The sequence below is a fragment of the Solea senegalensis genome, linkage group LG10 (assembly GCF_019176455.1).
Source record: "Solea senegalensis isolate Sse05_10M linkage group LG10, IFAPA_SoseM_1, whole genome shotgun sequence".
Taxonomy (NCBI): Eukaryota; Metazoa; Chordata; class Actinopteri; order Pleuronectiformes; family Soleidae; genus Solea; species Solea senegalensis.
Window position 1 is genome coordinate 23,598,138 of NC_058030.1, and position 19,489 is coordinate 23,617,626.

A 19,489-nucleotide genomic window follows, 5' to 3' on the forward strand; every position below is an offset into this window, starting at 1 on the left:
GAGCTCAACACAAATGACATGTCTCATTGCTCTGCGTTTACAGCCGCTCTAAAAGTCCACCAACACTTCTGTCCTCCATCTACAGAAGCTTTCAATCCATTTCAACCAAAAAAAAAACCTGAGAAAGTCATGTAGATGAATTGTGCTGCCCTTGATTTCACCCAGAAAAGGAATATTCTCCTTCAGGCGCCCTCCACAAACGCCTTTGTTTATTTAGTTTATTTAGTAAATGTATTTACTGTTGTTTTTTTGAGTTTATCTTACTGTACAGCACATGTGCATTCCTTTGGCTCATCAACAGAATTATACGTATAGTGACGCTTTTATTTATAGCCTGTCATCAGCTGTGGTGTTTACGCAGGACATTTGGCAGCCCTGCAGTCTGGTGCTGTGTCTGCCAGTCACTAGCTTGTGTCGGGCCACCTCGTGTTCCGTTAATCAATTTACAGGATGGTGGAAAACTCTTATAGAGGGTGGTGTCTTTGTCCCTTTTGTTCCTGCACGATCTCTTCTCCCTCTCCTGGGAAAGTGTGGGTGGTGGGAGCTGCCATGCTTGCTCAGCTTTAAGTTATTTTATTCACACTTTTAATCGCTGAGTGCTTTATTATTAGCTGCCGGATTCTGCCGGCCAGGGGATCTGCATGAGAAGGCGCAGAAATGCATTTAGTGGAATCATATTAATGGCACTATAAAACAAATCTGTCAGGCTGTTCTTAACCCTGCTGGCACAGTTGCTCTGCCCAGGGTTGCCCCCTTCTCCAAGCGCTTACAGGTGGCTAAGGAGAGTGCATCTCCATCATCTACTCCACCGTGTGCTAATAGTTTTATTAATTCAACCACCCCCGGCTCCCTATGCATAATCATACAGACATTTTTCAGCTAAAGGGTGTTTGTCAAGGGAGGTTTCCTCCATTAGAGAAGCTCCTCCCAGACATACACACTAACACTTGTTCAATTACAAGTCGTTTATTATCCGATTCTGCAGCGTGTAAGCCTAAATGCTCAGGTATATCATTAATTATTACCTCCCTTGCTTTTGTTTGTTTCTTGAAGTCCTTTCTGGATAAATAAAGGCAACATATTAGCATTGTCTTGTTGAAGTTCAAGGCTTTTTACCTGTCATTCGTCGTTTGTTAAAATTGTACAGCCAACAAACTGAAATGGGGCCCCTGTTTGACGGCAATTAGAATGTGGATTATTTTAAGTTTATACGTGCATTTAAAAGGTGGTTCTCTGCCCAACATGTCCTTTAATCACATTGAGCGTTCTTCTAATAAAACATAAACCACTTATTGGGGGATTAGTGCTGTCTCCATTTCACAGAAACTCTGGAGAATGTGGGGAGACGAGAGCGAGGTATCGCCTTGTCTCTGCTCATTACTGCGGCGTATCTGACGGCAGAGGCTCAGTCTGTGCACCTGAGTGAAGGAATCTGAGCTTCTTTTTTTTTCGCCCAGATGTTTTTTTTTCTCCATCGTTTTTATTAGTGTTAAGAAAGCATGTAGATCCTGAACATGTGGGCTGACATACCAAGAGGGAAGAATTGAGAAGATCCTTGTGACAGTTTTGGTTTATACCCTCATTTAAGCGCTCGGTCTCGACGCACGGCACTGTATTTCTCTAGGCTTTTATCTCGTCCACTGAGCCACAATGCGGTGAGCAGAAATTTGCATTAGTGGGCGATTATGAATACCTGTGACAGATTCTCTCTGCCCGGCTCCCTGGGCGGAAATGAATTGGCTCCCTCTGTTGACTTGCACAGGAAGACAGAGACCAAGCAATTAGACTTTAGTGGTTAATGTAGCAGCTTTTGCAGGGAGGGCAAGGAGGTTCAACGTTCCTGCTGGGCTCGTGTCACTTTCCAGGCACATTCTCCCCCCTCCTTCTTTTCTCTTCCTCCTTTTTTTTTTATGAGAATACTGGGAATATGACAAGCTACCTGTCCTCCAGCCCAGCTGAATTCCTCTGGGGTGAGGGGAGCGTCGCTTTAGAACTGCCTCATGGGAACTGAGGTGACAACACATGACGTAGGTTATTCATAACAGAGAGGAGATGTACTGCGGCTACCTTTACACATCATGCATATTCATTGTTTACCTTTTTTATGCCCCCACACACACACACACACACACCAGCTCTATTTGTATGTGTAATAATTCACACCAGGTCTATAATAGTAATAATAAGAACAACATATTGTTCATTTTCATACATTTTGGTCGTCGTACTGTGTTTCTGCTTCAGCTCACCCACCATCTCACAGGTTGTGTGCAGGGATAATGAGCATCACAGTGGTGAAGCCTCGGGCACCGGGGCCACAGTGTTGTCTGCATTACTCACGGTTCACGTTTCTCTAGTGGCCATTTGAACCTGGACCTGGTGTGGCAGTAGGTAGACTGGCCCCCAGAGCAACATGCATGGACTCTGTAATGCTTACTACTATGACAGGAGCAGTCTGCTGTTTACAGGCCTGCTACTGAGGCCCGAAGGCCCCAGTGTTTCACATCCTGTCTCAGGCTTAACTCGAACATATTGTTCATACTCTGTGGAGCCTCCAGCTCTTTTAGCCTCGACTGTGCCATGCTGCCGTTGTGTGGGATCAGCGTAGCGGTTTAGATTTCAAACAAAGGAAAGGGAGGACTCGCTGAACCGCAGCACCATAAACGTAACTGTTGCAAGCTTTGGGTTAATTATGAGACATTTATGCAAGGAAATAGTGACACACTGTCCATGCTATAAATAGATTTTTTTTAAAGATTTGACTTGCTGCCGGGGACATTTTTTTTATTTCATCCCTGTCAACCTGCTGGTGTGATCCTCCTCACACATTCCTGATCATTTCTGTCAGAGACGGACTCATTAGGCCGTCACTAAAAGGGTTTAAATGCAGCCGTCCAATTAGTTCTCTGCTGTGAGACGCAAGCGGGTGTCGCGCAACGTGCTTAGCACCACTCCTTTGCAGAATTATGAGGGATTATGCATTCAGTGTGATCCATCTTATTTCTACCAGGGGTCTTGGCTTTTCTCAGTATCATCGCCATGGAGGGGGGTCAGTGTAGCAAAATGCTGCTGCAGTTGCCATATGTGCCTCGTCACAGAGCCGCACCGCTTCCAAATCTGACAGTTAACAGAGAGCACACCGCGTTTATCTGTACCACACTTTGTTTTTGAGTCTTGAGGCACTCTGCCAGCACTGTGTTATTAGTTTATCATTCATTCATTGTCATTTTAGCGTATGCAATTAACCTGTGCATGTTTTTGGACCATGGGAGGAAACTGGAGTACCTGTAGAAAACCCACGGACATGAGAAGAACACATACACTCCAGACCCTCAATCTGATCCAAGGGCTTTTTGCTGTTAGCCACTACTCCACCGTGTGGCTCATTATTGGTTTATGCAGTATGTAAATAGTTTTTCATTCATTCTTTCATTAATTGTCTGCCTCTTTATCCTCCACATGTGGGCCGCTGGAGCCAATTCCAGGTGACTGAGGGCGGGTGCTGACGGGTACACTCACACATACAGTCCATTTAGACTGTGCACAACTCGAGTCGCAAAAACCCAGTGTTAAGCCATGTGAACCGTAATGAGGATAATTAAATATTCTCCCTGATTGTCTTGGATCAGCAGTGAGAATGGTGTCTTGCTAGGTGAGGTGTGCGTGTCAGATACAGTGCGCGACGTTGTAACGGTGTGACAACGGCTGCTGTCCGCTGCCATCTTCTTTTGTCTCTTCTTAGTGGTAGAATACTATTTCAATTGGCTCATCCAGGGGATATTTACACCGCTCCACCCTGACAGGACCATACTGTTTTACTTTGGTACCCCAAGGGAAGGGTGTCAAAAAATGGAACAGTATGGGCCTGGTTATCTTGGTGCTATTCCTAATGGAAACCCGGAAAAATACGTAGTGTACTGTACCAAATGGAACCATTCCACACGATGGAAACGTGCCATAAGAGTTGAAATAGTGGTTGTGAATCTCTGTGTACTTTTCCTGAGAGTTAAGATATGGCTATACCTATTATACATGTTGTTTTTGGGGACAGACATACTGAGATGGGAGAGAGCTTGGTGACAGTGCCATGGTTTGATACACTGTCATGTCTCGTCTCCTCAGATCTTCCTGGTGACAGTGTGGTACTGGGAGCTCTTCATGCTGCCGCTTTTCCTGCTTCTGCTCATCGCGTGGAACTACTCTCAGCTCTCTGCAGGAAAGGCCAACGCCAACCAGGACCTGGTGAGTGACGAGGACTTTCCACATGTAGTACTCGTCTGTGGATGCATGCTGTTATAATCTTCACATCCCCCGATGCCTTACAGTAATGTCTACAGTGTATAATACAGGAGCCAGAAAGAAAGGAGAAATGGAGTGCTGCTGTTTGATGATGATGAGTGAAACCATTTCAACAAGATGCTCTTTGGTGCAGGGCAATTTTAGATGATTTTAAAAATGGTTTTCTCCCAAGAATAATGATATTTCTTCTACCGTGATGAACAGAAGCAACTTAGTTGTTTCCTGGACTCCATTTTTATAAAAAGGCATTTGAAGTGTATTCATGTGAAGGCTCACATTTGTGCTGTGTCCTGTTTTGAGGTTATATTATTTTATTTTTTTACAGTAGTAGCTCCACAAACACTGAGTGGACAAAAAAAACGCTTTATTTTTTACTGTGACTGATATATTATTTTTAGCAGGGACAGCTAAATGTAGCAGTTAACTTAATCACTGTCCCACTCAGTTTAGATAAATGTCAGACTGACTGACTGACATGTGATGTGCATTGATTTTGGAAACATGACCCATGGGTTATTGTGTGATGAAATGTATCATTTCATTTTGTAGGAAAAGAAAATAACAATCATTGCTACTATTGAATCGCAATAAATTAGAAACATGATACTGTTGAATTGTTACATAAGCGTATCGTCCCAGCCCGATTTGAAACACAAGGTACTCTTGTGGGAAAGATAAGCCTTTATTAGAATGGCTAATGCATGTCATACTTTAAAGTAACAAAAAGTAGGACCTGCTCTCAGGTTGCCCCCTACAGTTAGTAAATGGTATCATTTTTAAATGGTAACCTTTGTTACTGTCGTAAATTAAATGTCAGTAACAGCCATGTCTTCAGACCAGGTACAGTAGCCTATATAGTATATTTTACAAATATGATTACTTTTTTTTATTTTTCAAGATATCAGAAACAAAAACTATTAAAAAAAAATACTGTAGTTATTTAGCTTGTTTATTATATATATATGTACATATACATATACATATACATATGTATGTATATATATATATATATATATATAAAATCCTTTATATACATATATATATATAGATATAGATATATATATATAGCTATGTATATACACATAGTTTAGGGAAGTTTTCATGTTCTCCCCGTGTGTGCGTGGGTTTTCTTTGGGTTCTTTCAGTTTCCTCCCACAGTCCAAAAACATGCAAAGGTTAATTAGACACATAAATTGATGGTAGGTGTGAATGTGAGCGTGAATGATTGTTCATCTCTGTATGTTTGCCCTGTGATGACCTGGTGACCTGTCCAGGGTGTACCCTGCCTATGTTGTTTGGGATTGGCTCCAGCTCCCTGTGACCCTCATGTGGAGCATAGATAATAAATGAATACTAATAATGGCTTTTTAACCTTCCCACAACAAGAGTGCTTTGGTTTTTTCTAATCTTTTGCTGTGTATAGCGCAGGAGCAGCTATTCTATAAAACGCACCTCTGAGTACACTCAGTAACGGCAGCGTTCCCTGTGTTTTATAGCCGGTTGCACTTTTTTTCTGCAGTGTCTCCAGAGGCTCAATAAAACACAGAGCAGTAAGAAACTACTGAAATTAAATCACTGTAAGTGTACTGTGCGACCTGTAGTCGGTTGATATAGTCCCACCACATCTGAAAAAGGCTATAAGGACTACAGTTCGTTTCACAGCGTACATCTCTTTCCTCTCCGCGCTGTTATGGAAATGACTTTTGTCCTCCTCGTGTCTGTGAAGGTTAATGCTGTTCACACTGCTGACTGCCCCTCCAATTCACTTTGTTGTAAGCCTCCACATCGGTCAGCCACAGGCCTGGACTGTTCGCACACCCTCCACAAAGCAACAGCCTTGGCCCACTGATTGTGTTTATAGCTGCTGCTGGCAAAACTGCTGCCGTCCCCAGGCAATGTTAAAGCCCAGGCTCACCCTCATATCCAGTGTAGAGACACTGTCACCCCCTCTGTGACCCTCGAGCTGGCAATGACACAGCTCTGTTCCCAGGCACTGTCGCAGTGTGCACCACAGTCGGGTCAGGGATGACTTGATATAAAGTGATCTAGGCAACAGCATCCAAATTAAATGTTTTTTTTTTTTTTCTTTCCTCTTTTCTGTTTTTCTGTGTGCTTATGTTGTGGAGAAATGAGATTGCTTTGGTGTGACAGTGCTCTTGTGAAGAAGGCCCTCGTTCACCTCTCCTTTTATGTGAGGTCACCCCTGTGATGCAGTCTCTATGGAAACAAGCCTCTCCCAATAGGGGTGAATGTACTCAAAGAAAATTTCATTACTAGGTGTTTGTTAAAAATGCTCCAGTGCCCACATGTCCCGTTCATTTGAAATCACCCTCAACCCTTTTATTTTCTCTCAGGTGAACATGAGCATGGGTGACGACGAGGAGGAAGACGAGAAGGTATTTTATCTTGTCTCTTTCTTACATTTTTTAAGGATAATATGTTTTGGGAAAAAAAACCAAAAAAAAAACGTTATTACTTCTCTGTGTCCAGTGTAAATATAAATATGTTTTTTAAGCTTCACTATAAACTGTCTCTTTTAAGACTTACCAGTGACCTTGCTCTGTACAGAAATTATTTTGTGTGTGAACCCAGATAATATTCCGCTGCTAGTGAGAAAAACAAGATGAAATTAAACACATAACTACAGTGTACATGCAGCTGCGACATACAAATTCCTAGTTCACTGCAAATACCTTAACAAATGGTTCTTTGAAAATAGAAAATCATTTAGCAAACATCTCTAAAGCTTTTCTCCAAGAATAAAGCAGTTTTCTTAGAAAAGATGTTTTGATATTTTGCTGCAGCTCTGTGAAAAGCTCAATCACTTCAATTTAAACTTAAGAGTGGTGAGTTTCTGTGGCAGCGTTGTCTAAAGGGAATAGTTGAGTTGAGAATGACCTTTTAATATCAGAACAAATGAACAAGCTAAACTAACACTCTGCCCCCAAAGGTTATCGACCGTTTTCACTTGCTCACTTTTGTGAGAAATCATGAAATGATAATGCTTGTTAATGTGTCTCTGTGGTACCTCCTGAAAAACAGAACAACAGGACATTTTTAAAAGCGGTCTGAAAAGGAGATTTCCCTACAGCAAAGTAACATTCAATTACACTTATCCCACTGCCTTCTGTAAAGAAGGAAGAGTTAACGGCGATGTGTATTATTGCTTCATGGCAATGAAGTGTGGAACTAACGCAAAGCCTCCGAGCTATGACCCCTGCGCTGCATGTCTAGGCCCAGGATTCATATCCATAATGCGCTCAATATATTCTGCTGTGATGACCTGAGGCGATGAAAAGCAGCCAGCTTCTTTTAAAAAACAACGGCAAATCCACCAACTCCTGTCTGATAGGATGAGCTAATTCACCGATGACACACACACACACACACACGCACACACAAAGTAGAAAGCACACTTGTTAGGAAAAGGCAAAACTGGTGCATAAACACGGAACAATAGCAAAGCAAATCCATTTTTTGTTTTTACAAATATTACATAAGACTTTATTTCATAGTGTTTCATTTGTCATTTGTACCTTGAACATTCCACAGTTCTATATGTTTGTTATTTTGAATAAAGCCTGTATCTTTAGAGCGGTTTAAGCTTCTGTCGGCATGCTGCGTGTGTTTGTGAACCCAGGGTTTTCCACACGGCTCCTAAACCCTTCCACACTCTGAGGAAATGAAATATCCCCTTTCATTTACTAATTAAACACTCACCCATGTTTGTTTTAAGCTGTCAACCTTAATTTAAAGTGGCTTATTTGAAAGTCTTGTTATGGTCTTGCTGTCACTTGAATGTGATATCATGCAGTTAGATCAAGCAAGGTAGCTTTACGCCTCCTTTCAAAGTCTTCTTTAAACAATATGTTGGGGTTAAAGAGTGATCAGCGTTAAACTTGATGACTTCAAAACGTTTTTTTCCACCTCGTCTCGTTTAACACATGAATGAAGGCTGTTCCCTCACCCAAATATGTTTCTATTCCCCTCTTTGTCCCCCTGGAGGAAGGAAATATGTAAACCTCAGACAGAGCAGCGACAACGTGAAGGCGTGATGTTAAGGATAGACGAAAGGCTCAGCAGTGTTACATCGGGATAATACACAACAGATTCTATGTCTGTGAACAAATCTGTCCTCGGGGGGGAAAGAGGCAGCTTACAAATTATGTTTGGGCAAAGTGACTTTGGCCTTAGGTATCAACTGTGCAGATACAAAATATTTAATCATAACATAAAGAAACAGAGAGAGAGGCAAAGCAGGTCCATAGATCTCCAGTAGAAATGAGCATGAGACATGAAACAGCGCTATCTTTGCCCCTGGTTACCAGTGCTGGTCCTGGGTTGACTTGCTCTCAGAGCTCTGCCCCAGGGAGTTGGGGTGTGGGGTGTGGGGTCTAGACCGGGGGTGGGTTACAACATCTTTCACCCAATATCTACATTCAGCACTGTTTCTCTTTGAGCTCAGTGGATAGGCTGTCAGGATTTGTGATGAGCCACCACTGGCACATTAAAAGGATGGTTTAGTGTGTTTGTGTAAAGTATTGACACATCAACACTCACTATGTTTACATGATTAGAAAACAAACAAACAAATGATTGTGTTTGTCCAAATAAAATCTAACTAAATCAAATTTACAACCCTAATATATTGGGGGAAATTAAAACACTGATTTGGCCAACTTTAGAATCTTCTAAAAAACACGGAACGTGTAGCAGCGTTTGTATACATCCAACACGACGGCCACCAAAGAGCAGCCGTGTTTTGGTTCGACTGTTTCTTCAATATCACGTGACTTTCTCCACGGAAAACGTCATTAGACACAATCGCTCCTGCAAAACTACAACAAGCACGTTGGTTGACACTGTCCGTCTTCATACATCACCCGGATCATTAGTCTTGGATGTCTGTCCAATTTCATATGGCGGCATTTCCATCGACATCCATTTGTCACCACTCTTGGAAGTGGGAGGTGACTACGTACTTTCCACTCACACTCAATCTCATTCGAGTCGCGTAGTGTTTGCTCGGCTTGCAGTTTCCACCGACAGACCTTGATGCAGAAATAATAGAAGACGCTGGAACACAGAAGAACAGCAGGGAAACGGAGCTTTTTGGACTAATGAAGAGATTCATTAGTCCAAAAAACAGGACATTTGGACAGGATAGTAGTTGTATACTATAGGACCAGGACATTTGTCCAATTAAAGGGTGAATTTGAGCTCCAACCATATCTTTACTTGACCAAAACCTTCCAGCCACAAAAGGGTTATATTCTAATATATATTCCTGCTTCTATTAAGTGGTTAAAATCCCTGTCATAGCTATCAACCATGTTAACAGTGAGGGTGAGCCTCACAGTAACACATCTGCAGTATGTTCTTCAAAGTTATTATTAATAATTAATCAGTGCAGCCACACTTCAGAAAACCTGAACTATCTAAAGAGAACTATCTCATTTTCTAACGACGTAAAATTGCTTTGTTTTGCATCTCATGCCAGCAAACACTATGTTAGCTCATGCTGAATAGTTTTTCATTTGGCTGCACTCCTTATCTTTGTCAGGAAAAGTCACGAGGAAAATATTCACCCCCAAATTTGGTTATTCCAGTTATTACAAATAAAATGATAAAATGAAAATGAGCCTTTTCCCCCTAACACCCTACATGCCTTTGTTTACCTTTGTGTGCAAGTTCAAATTGGTTCTCCATTTCTCCACCTTAATGTTTTGCAATTTTTCTTCTTGAAATGAGAATATGATTTCACCCGGGTTTTCTAATCAGTAGGTATTTAGGATTCATTTATCGTAGTTTGATTTTCATATCCTCTGCACTTGTGTACATAGAAAGTGAAATGAACATTTATGGTTGCTGAAGAGATGGAGCATATCAACAATCTTAAAGCAGATGAATATGTATAATCAGGACAGCTGTGTCTCTGGATGGAACATTCAGCCAGTATCGGTCCAATACTGGTCAAAATCACTGGATCGGATATCAGAAAGAGGAAAAATGCAAAATTCGATATAATCCATGATCCAGAATGTTGAATGTTGAGCTTCAGTTGAATGATTGTTCATCCATTTTATTAGATTTTAATTCTAAATCATGTAATTGGTTCCTACAAACTAGTAAGCATGAAAACATGAAAAGAAGCTGATGAGGCTTGGTGTCTTTTTCTCCGGGTCCTCCAGGAGACACAATACTTTCATTGTCTCTTATCAGACTCTAAAAGTGCTGCCTGCTTTTACACCTGATGTCGAGAAAAGAACACGCTCTTAAAGTTTTGCTTGGCCATCTGAGTGCAGTGCAGCTGGATGTTAAACTCAAAGTGAAGCATATTTGTGATAGTTCTTCCTTTTTTGGACAGTACTGAGCCTCCACTGTCTGTCCAGCTTTGAACCCAGTGGGGGCGGCTCTGCTCGTGTGGGAATTGCTCTCTTCCTGCACCTTCAGTGGAGAAGAGTGGGCCTGACCCACCCGTGGGGAGTCGCTCTGTGTGCTGGCAGACAGTGTGTGTTCCCAGGGGCTGATCATGCAGCTCTGATAAAGGCATTCTGTCTGGACCCTGTCAGTGCACACAGGCTCCGACTTTGGCTGCCTCGTAACATAAACATGTAGACGTTCTCAAGCCTCCTGCTACGGTCCATCAGTGTCCCCCCCCAACCCCCCCCGACACTCCTCATTCCCCTTCTGCCTCTCCCACCCTGCTCTTTGTCATCATTCCTGTCATTATTTCCTCTGTTTGATGTGAGCTTTCTCAGCCCTCTTTAGCTTGTGTTGCTCGTGTTATCATTAGTCACTCCTCTGCCTCTGGAAGGCTTCACACTCGTTATTCCTGAGCCTTGATGTGATGACATTTTTTTTCTCACATGTTGACTTATTGCTTGACTCAGTCATTACTATATACAGTGTGTATATATATATATATATATATATATTTTTTTTTACATTCAAAGCAAATAATACTTAATGTACAGATGATTTTTACATGACTGAGAGTTTGAAGAAATGTGCATTGCACTGTTTTTTTTTGTTATACTTGGTATTTATTTGTCAGATAAAATGTTAGAAAGCAAGAGCTGCTAGATTTGTAAAAAAACATGTCCAGGCTTGTTGTGTGCAGGCTGCTGGAATGAATCCTCCTGGGTTGTGAGGACCCCTACTACACATCGTGTCTAGGTCGTCCCGTCTGCCTGATTGCGGATGGCCATTTTGTGTACTTTTCATCTACCGAAGAGTCTTGATTGTGCTGCACTTGTGCAACAGCTCAATTGTGTGTGACAGACAAAAGCTGAAATCTCTCAGCCATCCACATAACAGTCCCCGAGTACTGAGCCTGTCTCATCTTCAAAAGCACAGTCTGAAGATGTACAGTGTTTGCTCATTATGGGCCATTCAATAGATAAATCACACATAATAGCATAGCAGAGATAAACTGGTCTTTGTCTGCTCTGCCCAACAATTGACATGCAGTGTTCCTCATCAGTGTCTCTGCATTTTTTTTTGTTTCTCTTTTAGGAATCTGCAAAAAAGGGCTTGATGGATAAGATACATATGGTGCAGGAAGTAGTACTGGCTGTCCAGAATGCTTTGGAGGAAATTGCAAACATTGGCGAGCGAATGAAGAAGTAATTCAACCACTTCATTTTCCACTTTGAAAAGCACTGGCGTTATTTTTCTGATTGCACAACCGACATATTTGTTATTTTTCTTCTATTTTTACAGCATATTCAACTGGTCTGTTCCCTTCATGTCATGCCTGGCCTTCCTGGTGCTGTTTGTGTCAACAGTGCTGTTATACTTTGTCCCACTGCGGTATCTTGTACTGATATGGGGTAAGTTCTGTTTCCAGGAAACACAATTTAAAGTTGTATTGCATCATTTTTTTTTTAAATGTAAACAAATGGCCGTTACATTCAAACCCTTGCCAAAGACACACACGACTGCTCGTGACAGTCTGTGTCTGTTTAGATCTCTTTGTTGCCTGGTGACATTTCTGCACTGCGCGCAGGAAGTGATTCAATTTAGATGACTACAAACAGGTTGGAGTTTGACTGAAAACACAAAGAAGCAAAGGTTTCAGAGGTGGGTGCTTTTACTGTGCAGAAATCCCAGTTTTCAGCAGTTTGATGGGATAAATACTTCTTGTCCCCACCCACCCCTGCACTGCTGCTGTATACACACAAACGTTCCCTCAGTCAGGTGTGGTAGTATTGCTTGACAGAGCTTGTTTTCAGATGAAGGACACACCAAACAAATAGTATTAGTTCATTTATTTTCAGGAGGAGCAAACAGAGGCACAATAATAACGTCAACAAAAAATGGTTACACACTGCAGCTTCTGGCAAATGAAATGTTTATTTGGAACAAGAACCTCTTTTTCTTAGGTTTCTGATGGCCCTGACCAGAATATTTCAATAAGTGATATTTAAAAACATAAACTTGCCCATGCTACTGTTGTAAAAGTAAACTCTTATTCAGTCTTCCCTAACTGAAAATCCATGAATTTAACAAAGTACAGTCATTTAAGAACTTTGCCTTTCCTACACCTCTGCAGATACACAGAGATCACACAGCTGTAGACGTTGGCTTTGCTCAGTGTGGGCTGATGTAGCAGCAGCAGCAGCAGCATCAGCAGCAGCGGCAGCAGCAGTGCCCAGCAGAGGCAGGGCCCAGGGTTTGTGTGAAAAGAAAGCAGTGGCAGAGCAGCAAGCTGTATATAATACATGATGTCCTTGGGCAGTCTGTAGGCTCCTGGTCTAGCCTCTCATTATCTGCTGTAGTCATACAGAATAGACAGTCATCTCAGTGGTCAGGGAGATATGCTGCCCTTAACGGGCTCTTCTCCTCCTCCTCCAGCTGTAAGCCCACAACCACTGTACTTCCACACTGCCTTCAACACAATCAATACCAACAGAAAAACAGCATATCAAACAAAAACACACAGTCTGAGACACTCCTCTGCCTCCCCAGTTAACCCCCATCTCTGTGGTTGCGAGGCAAGCCTTTCAAGTTGCTTGCACATATTTAAGTCCTTAGGTTCTTTGTCTTTATATTGAGGTACAGACAGTGCCAGGCTGTGAATATAATGGCCCCATTACAAGACCTCGGAGATATTTTCCTTCTCAGCCATGTGCAGAGTAAATATAGATGTGCTCGAAATAATCGGACTGAAGCAAACAAAAGTGAGGAAAAGTTGTCATGAAAGTTTGCCTCCTGTTATTCTAACAAACAGAATAGTCTTCCTCCAGTGAGCGGTGGAATCTGAGCAATTTTTGATTTGTAATTCCCTAAAGCATAAATATTGTGTTTTTCATCTTATTGCCTCAAGACCTGATAATATCCTCCACATTAACTTCTGAAGAAATAGAATTGCTGATCTCCATTTTTATTGAATTTTGAGTCAATTGGTCACACCTGTGGTTGTTCCGGTCAAAAATGACCCCCAAAGAAAATGAATGGGTAAGTTCTGTTCATCCAACAGATGAAAAAACATCCCCACAAACACTCATTTTTCACACTTATGCATCCACTCCCACGTGAACCACAACAGCAGTTACACATGTTAACCATTAGGTGGTACACTACCATGTTTCAAGGTATAAAACTGATAACATGATAAAGCTGTTATTTACATCTGTCTCTACCTCACCTCCCTCTTGTCCTTTCACTCCCCCACCTCTCCTCTGTCCCACATTTTTCCTTTCACCCCAACCGGTCGAGGCAGATTTGAGTCTGTTTTTTTCTCTCCACTGATGCTTAGTGCTCGTTCATTGTGTGAACTGTTAATGTTGTAAAGGGTTTTTGCCGTACTATGCACTGTGCCTTGAGATAATAAGTACAATTGGAACCTGGGAACAGGTGTGTGAGGAAGCACATTCGCTGAGGAAAGTTATTTTAGAACCCCCACAAGAAACAGTCAAATGGAAGCACATGGGAATCAAACCCACAACCTTGAGCCGCCATCACCGACATCAGTGCGAGTCACTGATAGACTGCAGTGGGATAGCATTACACAACACATTTATGATAATGTCTTGTATATTTTACTCTGTGCACAAACAAAGCTGGTCGCTGTGACACCTTTATTTATTAATGCGTTCTTGTTTTCACAGGCGTTAACAAATTTACCAAGAAGCTCCGCAACCCATATACTATTGACCATAATGAAATACTGGATTTCCTCAAGAGGGTGCCTTCTGATGTTCAAAAGGTAAGGGTCCAGTTTTACATACAGATAGGGAGGGAATTCCCTAAAGATGCCCCCATTATTTGCTGTACCAGAATTCCCAAGTGTTGCGGAAATGTGTCCTCTGGCTTTGTTTGATTATTAATGGACTCTCGCCTTTAAAGCGGCCCTGGCCCAATTATTCCTTAGCGCGGCTCCGTGTAGTGTAGCACCGCGGCGTCGCAGGAAAGAGACGCTCAGATCTGCACTCAGCCACACCGCCGCTGCTCTCGCCGCGTCTGCTATTAGCAATTTTGTCAGTATGATTACATGACATTAAAGTCGGTGATTGGCTGAGGCTCTTGACGTATGTGACTGTTGTGTCAGCTCAGAAAGTCTGATGTGGCCTCAGTCACTGCAGGGTGGCGGAGTCAATTAATGTAGTCATGAGCCCCGGTCGTCTTTCTGGGTGCCATATGTGATTACATATTAGCCATGGCTGATATGGCATTTGCATTTACATCACAGAGCTGTCAGGGTTGTGTAAGTGGGGCCGTTTGCTCGCTGCTCTCTGACTGAGAGTTTCAACTTGGCCAGGAAATGAAGTGCCACACACACACACACACACACACACGCAGTGCCTTCATCTCACAGGTAACTTGCCAGACAGAATTCAGTGAGAAAATCCTGACAGTCTGGATCTGGGAATGTGCTCTCACCCCAGTCTCTGTCTGTGCTGCACCCTTGATGTCATCCTGCAGCAAAGCCGTTGCTCGCCGACTCGTCTGTGATGTCGGAGGGAGCCTGTGTTGTTTGAGATTTGGCCGACTGAGTTGGCAAAACAAGGTGGTAAATGCATTTTGATTGAGAATCTTTTGTACGTCTTCCTCTCCCCCCTTTGGGACACAATGTTTGAGCTTTGAAAACGACTCACTTTCAAATCCCGTGGAAACGATACTGTTTTTAGTCTGGTTTAGAAGAGAAACTACATCTTAAAAAATCGCTCCAATCACAAAAAAACGAAATAAAAACAAAAGACCCATAAGATTCATCACAAGTGTGATTCATTATGTGCTGTAAAAACATCATATACAAAGGAGAACCAAAACAATAGACCACATATTTTGTTTTTGTTGACTTAGAACTTCAATCCTCAGATGGAGCCGGACACAAAAAACACCACAAAGGCTGAAAAATTGACTCCTGTCTTTCTTGCAAATGTGACTTGGCAATTAGTGCCTTGTGCACGTCTACAAAGTCTGCCTCAAACGACGACTTCTGACAACACTGTGTCTGTCCTGAAATAAGAAGCATCTGTCAGTTCTGAGGACAGTTTCATGTTCTGATGCAGGAGGCAGTCACTTTGTTCCCACATTCCATCTCCCATTCTAATAAAGGAGAGCAGCTAATTAGCATAGTTCTTACCTTTATTCAACAGATTCCGACGCATTGTTTGAGCTCAGCGAGCATGCTTCAAAAGCAAGTTTTTCCAATTCCTGCTCTCCTCCTTTCTCAGTTTACCTCATGGTCAGGCTCCTTTGGATTCTGGTGGCAATTTTAGTGACGGAAAAAAAACATTTATTTATGTATTTATTTTAATGTCAAAGAGAACAGACATTTACGGCATACATTTATATTGTAAATCCGCTTGAACGTCATTGATTTTACTGAAACGCGAGTGAATTATTCATGCATTTAAGGCTACATATGTAAGTGGCAGTACCAAAAAACAAGGCTGTGAGTTCAAATGTCTTGGATTTGCCTGAGGAAATCAATCATAACGAGGTTTCTGTGGAACCTGACGATGACTTCTCTTACTTTGTCAAGCCTTAGCAAAGTTTTTCTGTGTGAGAAGTATAAGTTAACTTGAGTGATTATGCAGTTTGTGGCTCCCTGACCAGCCTGCTAGCAGGTCATCCCAACACTTGATGTCTGTTTCTAATATTGTGGTTGTGGTGCAGAATGAGGGGGGCGTACACCGGCACGGACCCCTTGACTCTTCAAATCCTTCCTCCCTGTGATTAATCCCCTCTGCTCCTGTGTTTAAAAAATGATTCATTACAGGCGAGCCTGCCTCGCTTTCCCCTGCACCAGCTCTCCTCAGGGGAGCCATTACTGTGCGCTCCACTGAGCTCGGATTACCTGCCTCCGACCAAACTCCTGTTTGTTTTTACAGGTGCAGTACAGCGTGCTGAGAGCGCCCACCAGCCAAGGCCAGCCACGGAGGAAAAAGTAGGCTCGGCGGACACGCCGGATGAAAGCCTGTTCTCCTGAATGCGCGTGACGCAGTCTACCTGACAACGATGCTGTGGTGCGATCCGAGCCCGTGACCCCGCACACCCCACCATACCACCCTAACTCTGCCCCCTGCTGCTGAGGGCCAGACAGCCGCACTCTGCCTCTCCCCCCCCCTGACAGGGGTTGTGAACTGCAGCAGCGAGGAGGGAAGCACATGGTGCTGTCAATCACAAGCCCGGAGGTAAAGAAAAGAGCGTCGCGACGCTCAGCCTTCATCTTCGGATTTTATTTAGTAAAGGAAGGAAAAGTGTCGGGTTTGGTTTACCTTCAGCTTCTTCTGTTTTGACTTTGTTTTCTTACTTTTGCTCAAACAGAAAATTCTGCCTTTTAGGTAAAGTTTCTTCAAGCTAAATGTTTGCTCTATCCACATTTTACAGGATATTATACATACAATAAATATTCAGGGAGACTTTGAGAGCGTTCTTTTTACACATTGGACATATTAGGGCAGTAATGAATTGTATGGCTTTCTGATCATATAATGCATTGATTTCACTATATTTATATATTTGTACAGTATTTGTCTTTAATGAATGTAAATCTCTGATTTTTTATTTTTTTTAATGTAAAGTTACATGTTGGAAAAATCTATATGAAATCTGGAGAGTTTATTTTTTACTCAGCATCACGTCTGCATCATCAAATAAAGACTTTTGATCAGTTTGCTCTTGTCCCCTCTTATTTTTTTACATTTACAATAACCGCACTCTAGCGAGGCTGGATTACAGCGCTGCTTTACTTGAATACACAGTAAACACATCTGATTACACAACACAGCCATTGGAACAGAGCTCACACACGGCCACCGCTGTGCCTTGGTAACCAAGCTCACATCAAAGCTGCGTCGCTCCACTGTGCTTCCTAATGCACTGCTTTGTTGCTGCCTCACAATAACAGCGTCCAGATGAGAGGCAGAGAGCAAGAGAGCTCATCTCACAGACACAGAGACACACAGAGCACTCTCTTCAGTCTCAGCACCTTGTGCATTACATTCCCACTAAAATCACATGACCCATCTAATGGTAACACACACATTGGTTTTTCCACAATAGTTTGTCTAAGTGGGAGACGTACTTTCTCTTTCCTACATCAATTTTACACACAAATCATTTCCATTCAAACATTCTGCAAAGCAGACAAAAAAATCTGATCGTTAAATGCACACACCAATCATAATAATGAGTCAAATAATTGATATAGCACCTTAAATGTTACACAAAACAATAAAAACTACATGCAGTACATACATGTATGCTGCACATATGTAGGTATGGTCATAATTAAGCATGAGTCATTATTCATTCATCAGATCACTGACACGAGCTCTCTGTAGTTTATGTGTCGTTTCTTTGGACTTTACACTCAGTGGAGTTATGATTTGAACCAGAAGAGAGCACTGATGTAACTGACTAGATGTTTACAACTTCTGCTAAAACATACGCCAACGCCTTCACCTCCAGTCAGTTGTTGTCAAGGACTTTTTAAGTAAATGTTAGAGTGATTAAATCTGCACCTTTACCAGGACAGAGGCCATGCACCGCGTTGTCCCCGCTGAGTCAGGTGATAGACGTGGACCTCGGACATTTGTGTCATCAGCCTGTTTCTCTTCAGCCTGATTTAAAGTAACACAACACAGGATTTGCTCTCAGGGTCCCCCTACAGTTGGGAAATGGCATTGTCTCTCACAACTATCGCAAAATATTTGGTGTGGTAACGTGCATGTGTCTTCAGACCAAGTCCAGCAGTCGCTGATATAGCATTTTACACAGATATGATAATAGGGTTTCATTTTTCAAGATATCTAAGAAAAAAAAAAAGATAAAAGAACAATAGTGGTTGCATTTTCAACATGACTTTTAACCTATTGCTCATTATATACATATCATCAGATTTAGGAAAATAAACATGCAGGTGGAATGTGACGTATATTGTAAATAAAGTAGAATTTGGAAATTTTATGTCACGGTTCCGTCGTTGTAAGTTGATCTTGGAAACATTAACATTATTTTATATTTTATTATATTACATTGTGTCACTTTAACAACAAATGGACTTTTATTAATCGACTGGTTGAGATTTGAACTCTCTCCATGCTGAATCATTCAAATAGATTGGTTTCCTCGTTTACCAGACAAATGGATAAGTGCTCTCCCTCCTTAAAATGACATGGTTAGAACTGAAGTTGGGATGAAGTGAGACTCGGACCTCAGCGGTGGGAGTTTGTTCTAACTGAGTGGGGGGCTGAGCGGAGCCCACCCCGCTCCCTCCCTCCTCAGTGGTGTAGTGCGCTGGTGAAAGAGCATCCATCTGTGCTTTGTGAAGAGTTTGATTGGCTCAGGGGGACCTGGTGCAGCCCCAGGCTATCTCTTTTGACAGGCTGATAGAGACATCACTGGTCTCTCCCAGGAGCTGCCACCAGGGGTCCATTTCAAAGTGAGAGGGTGTGGAGGTGACCCTGAGCTTCTGACGAGCTAAATCCCACACACTGGCTGAAACACTCCTACATTCTTGGCTCCACTGGGGCTGTGTATTTGTGCATGTGTGTGTGTGTGTGTGTGTGTGTGTGTGGGGGGTGTGGTGCTGGTTCTGGCTGTGCCGAGGGAAGGGCAGAGCTGAGGAGGAGTGGAGAGTGGAGTGTAGGACAAGCAGATCACTGGCAAAACCTGATGGAGTGTCCCCAAGATGTGGAGCCAATGAAGTGATAAAGTGATGCTCCGAGGGTAT

At 42.4% G+C, this 19,489-nt stretch overlaps 1 protein-coding gene across 4 annotated transcripts in view; it reads left to right on the plus strand.

Annotated features, from left to right (window-relative positions):
• The window catches only part of mctp2a (multiple C2 domains, transmembrane 2a), a 41,781-nt gene extending 24,353 nt beyond the window's left edge, over nt 1-17,428 (plus strand). For all 4 annotated transcript variants that reach the window (XM_044037105.1, XM_044037102.1, XM_044037104.1 and 1 more), the window contains 6 exons: nt 4,123-4,242; nt 6,654-6,695; nt 11,818-11,927; nt 12,025-12,134; nt 14,415-14,512; nt 16,644-17,428. In XM_044037105.1, coding sequence (XP_043893040.1) covers nt 4,123-4,242; nt 6,654-6,695; nt 11,818-11,927; nt 12,025-12,134; nt 14,415-14,512; nt 16,644-16,703 — 540 coding nt within the window. In that variant the 3' untranslated portion in view covers nt 16,704-17,428. The remainder of the gene's footprint in view (nt 1-4,122; nt 4,243-6,653; nt 6,696-11,817; nt 11,928-12,024; nt 12,135-14,414; nt 14,513-16,643) is intronic.
• Nucleotides 17,429-19,489: the final 2,061 nt, after the last annotated feature.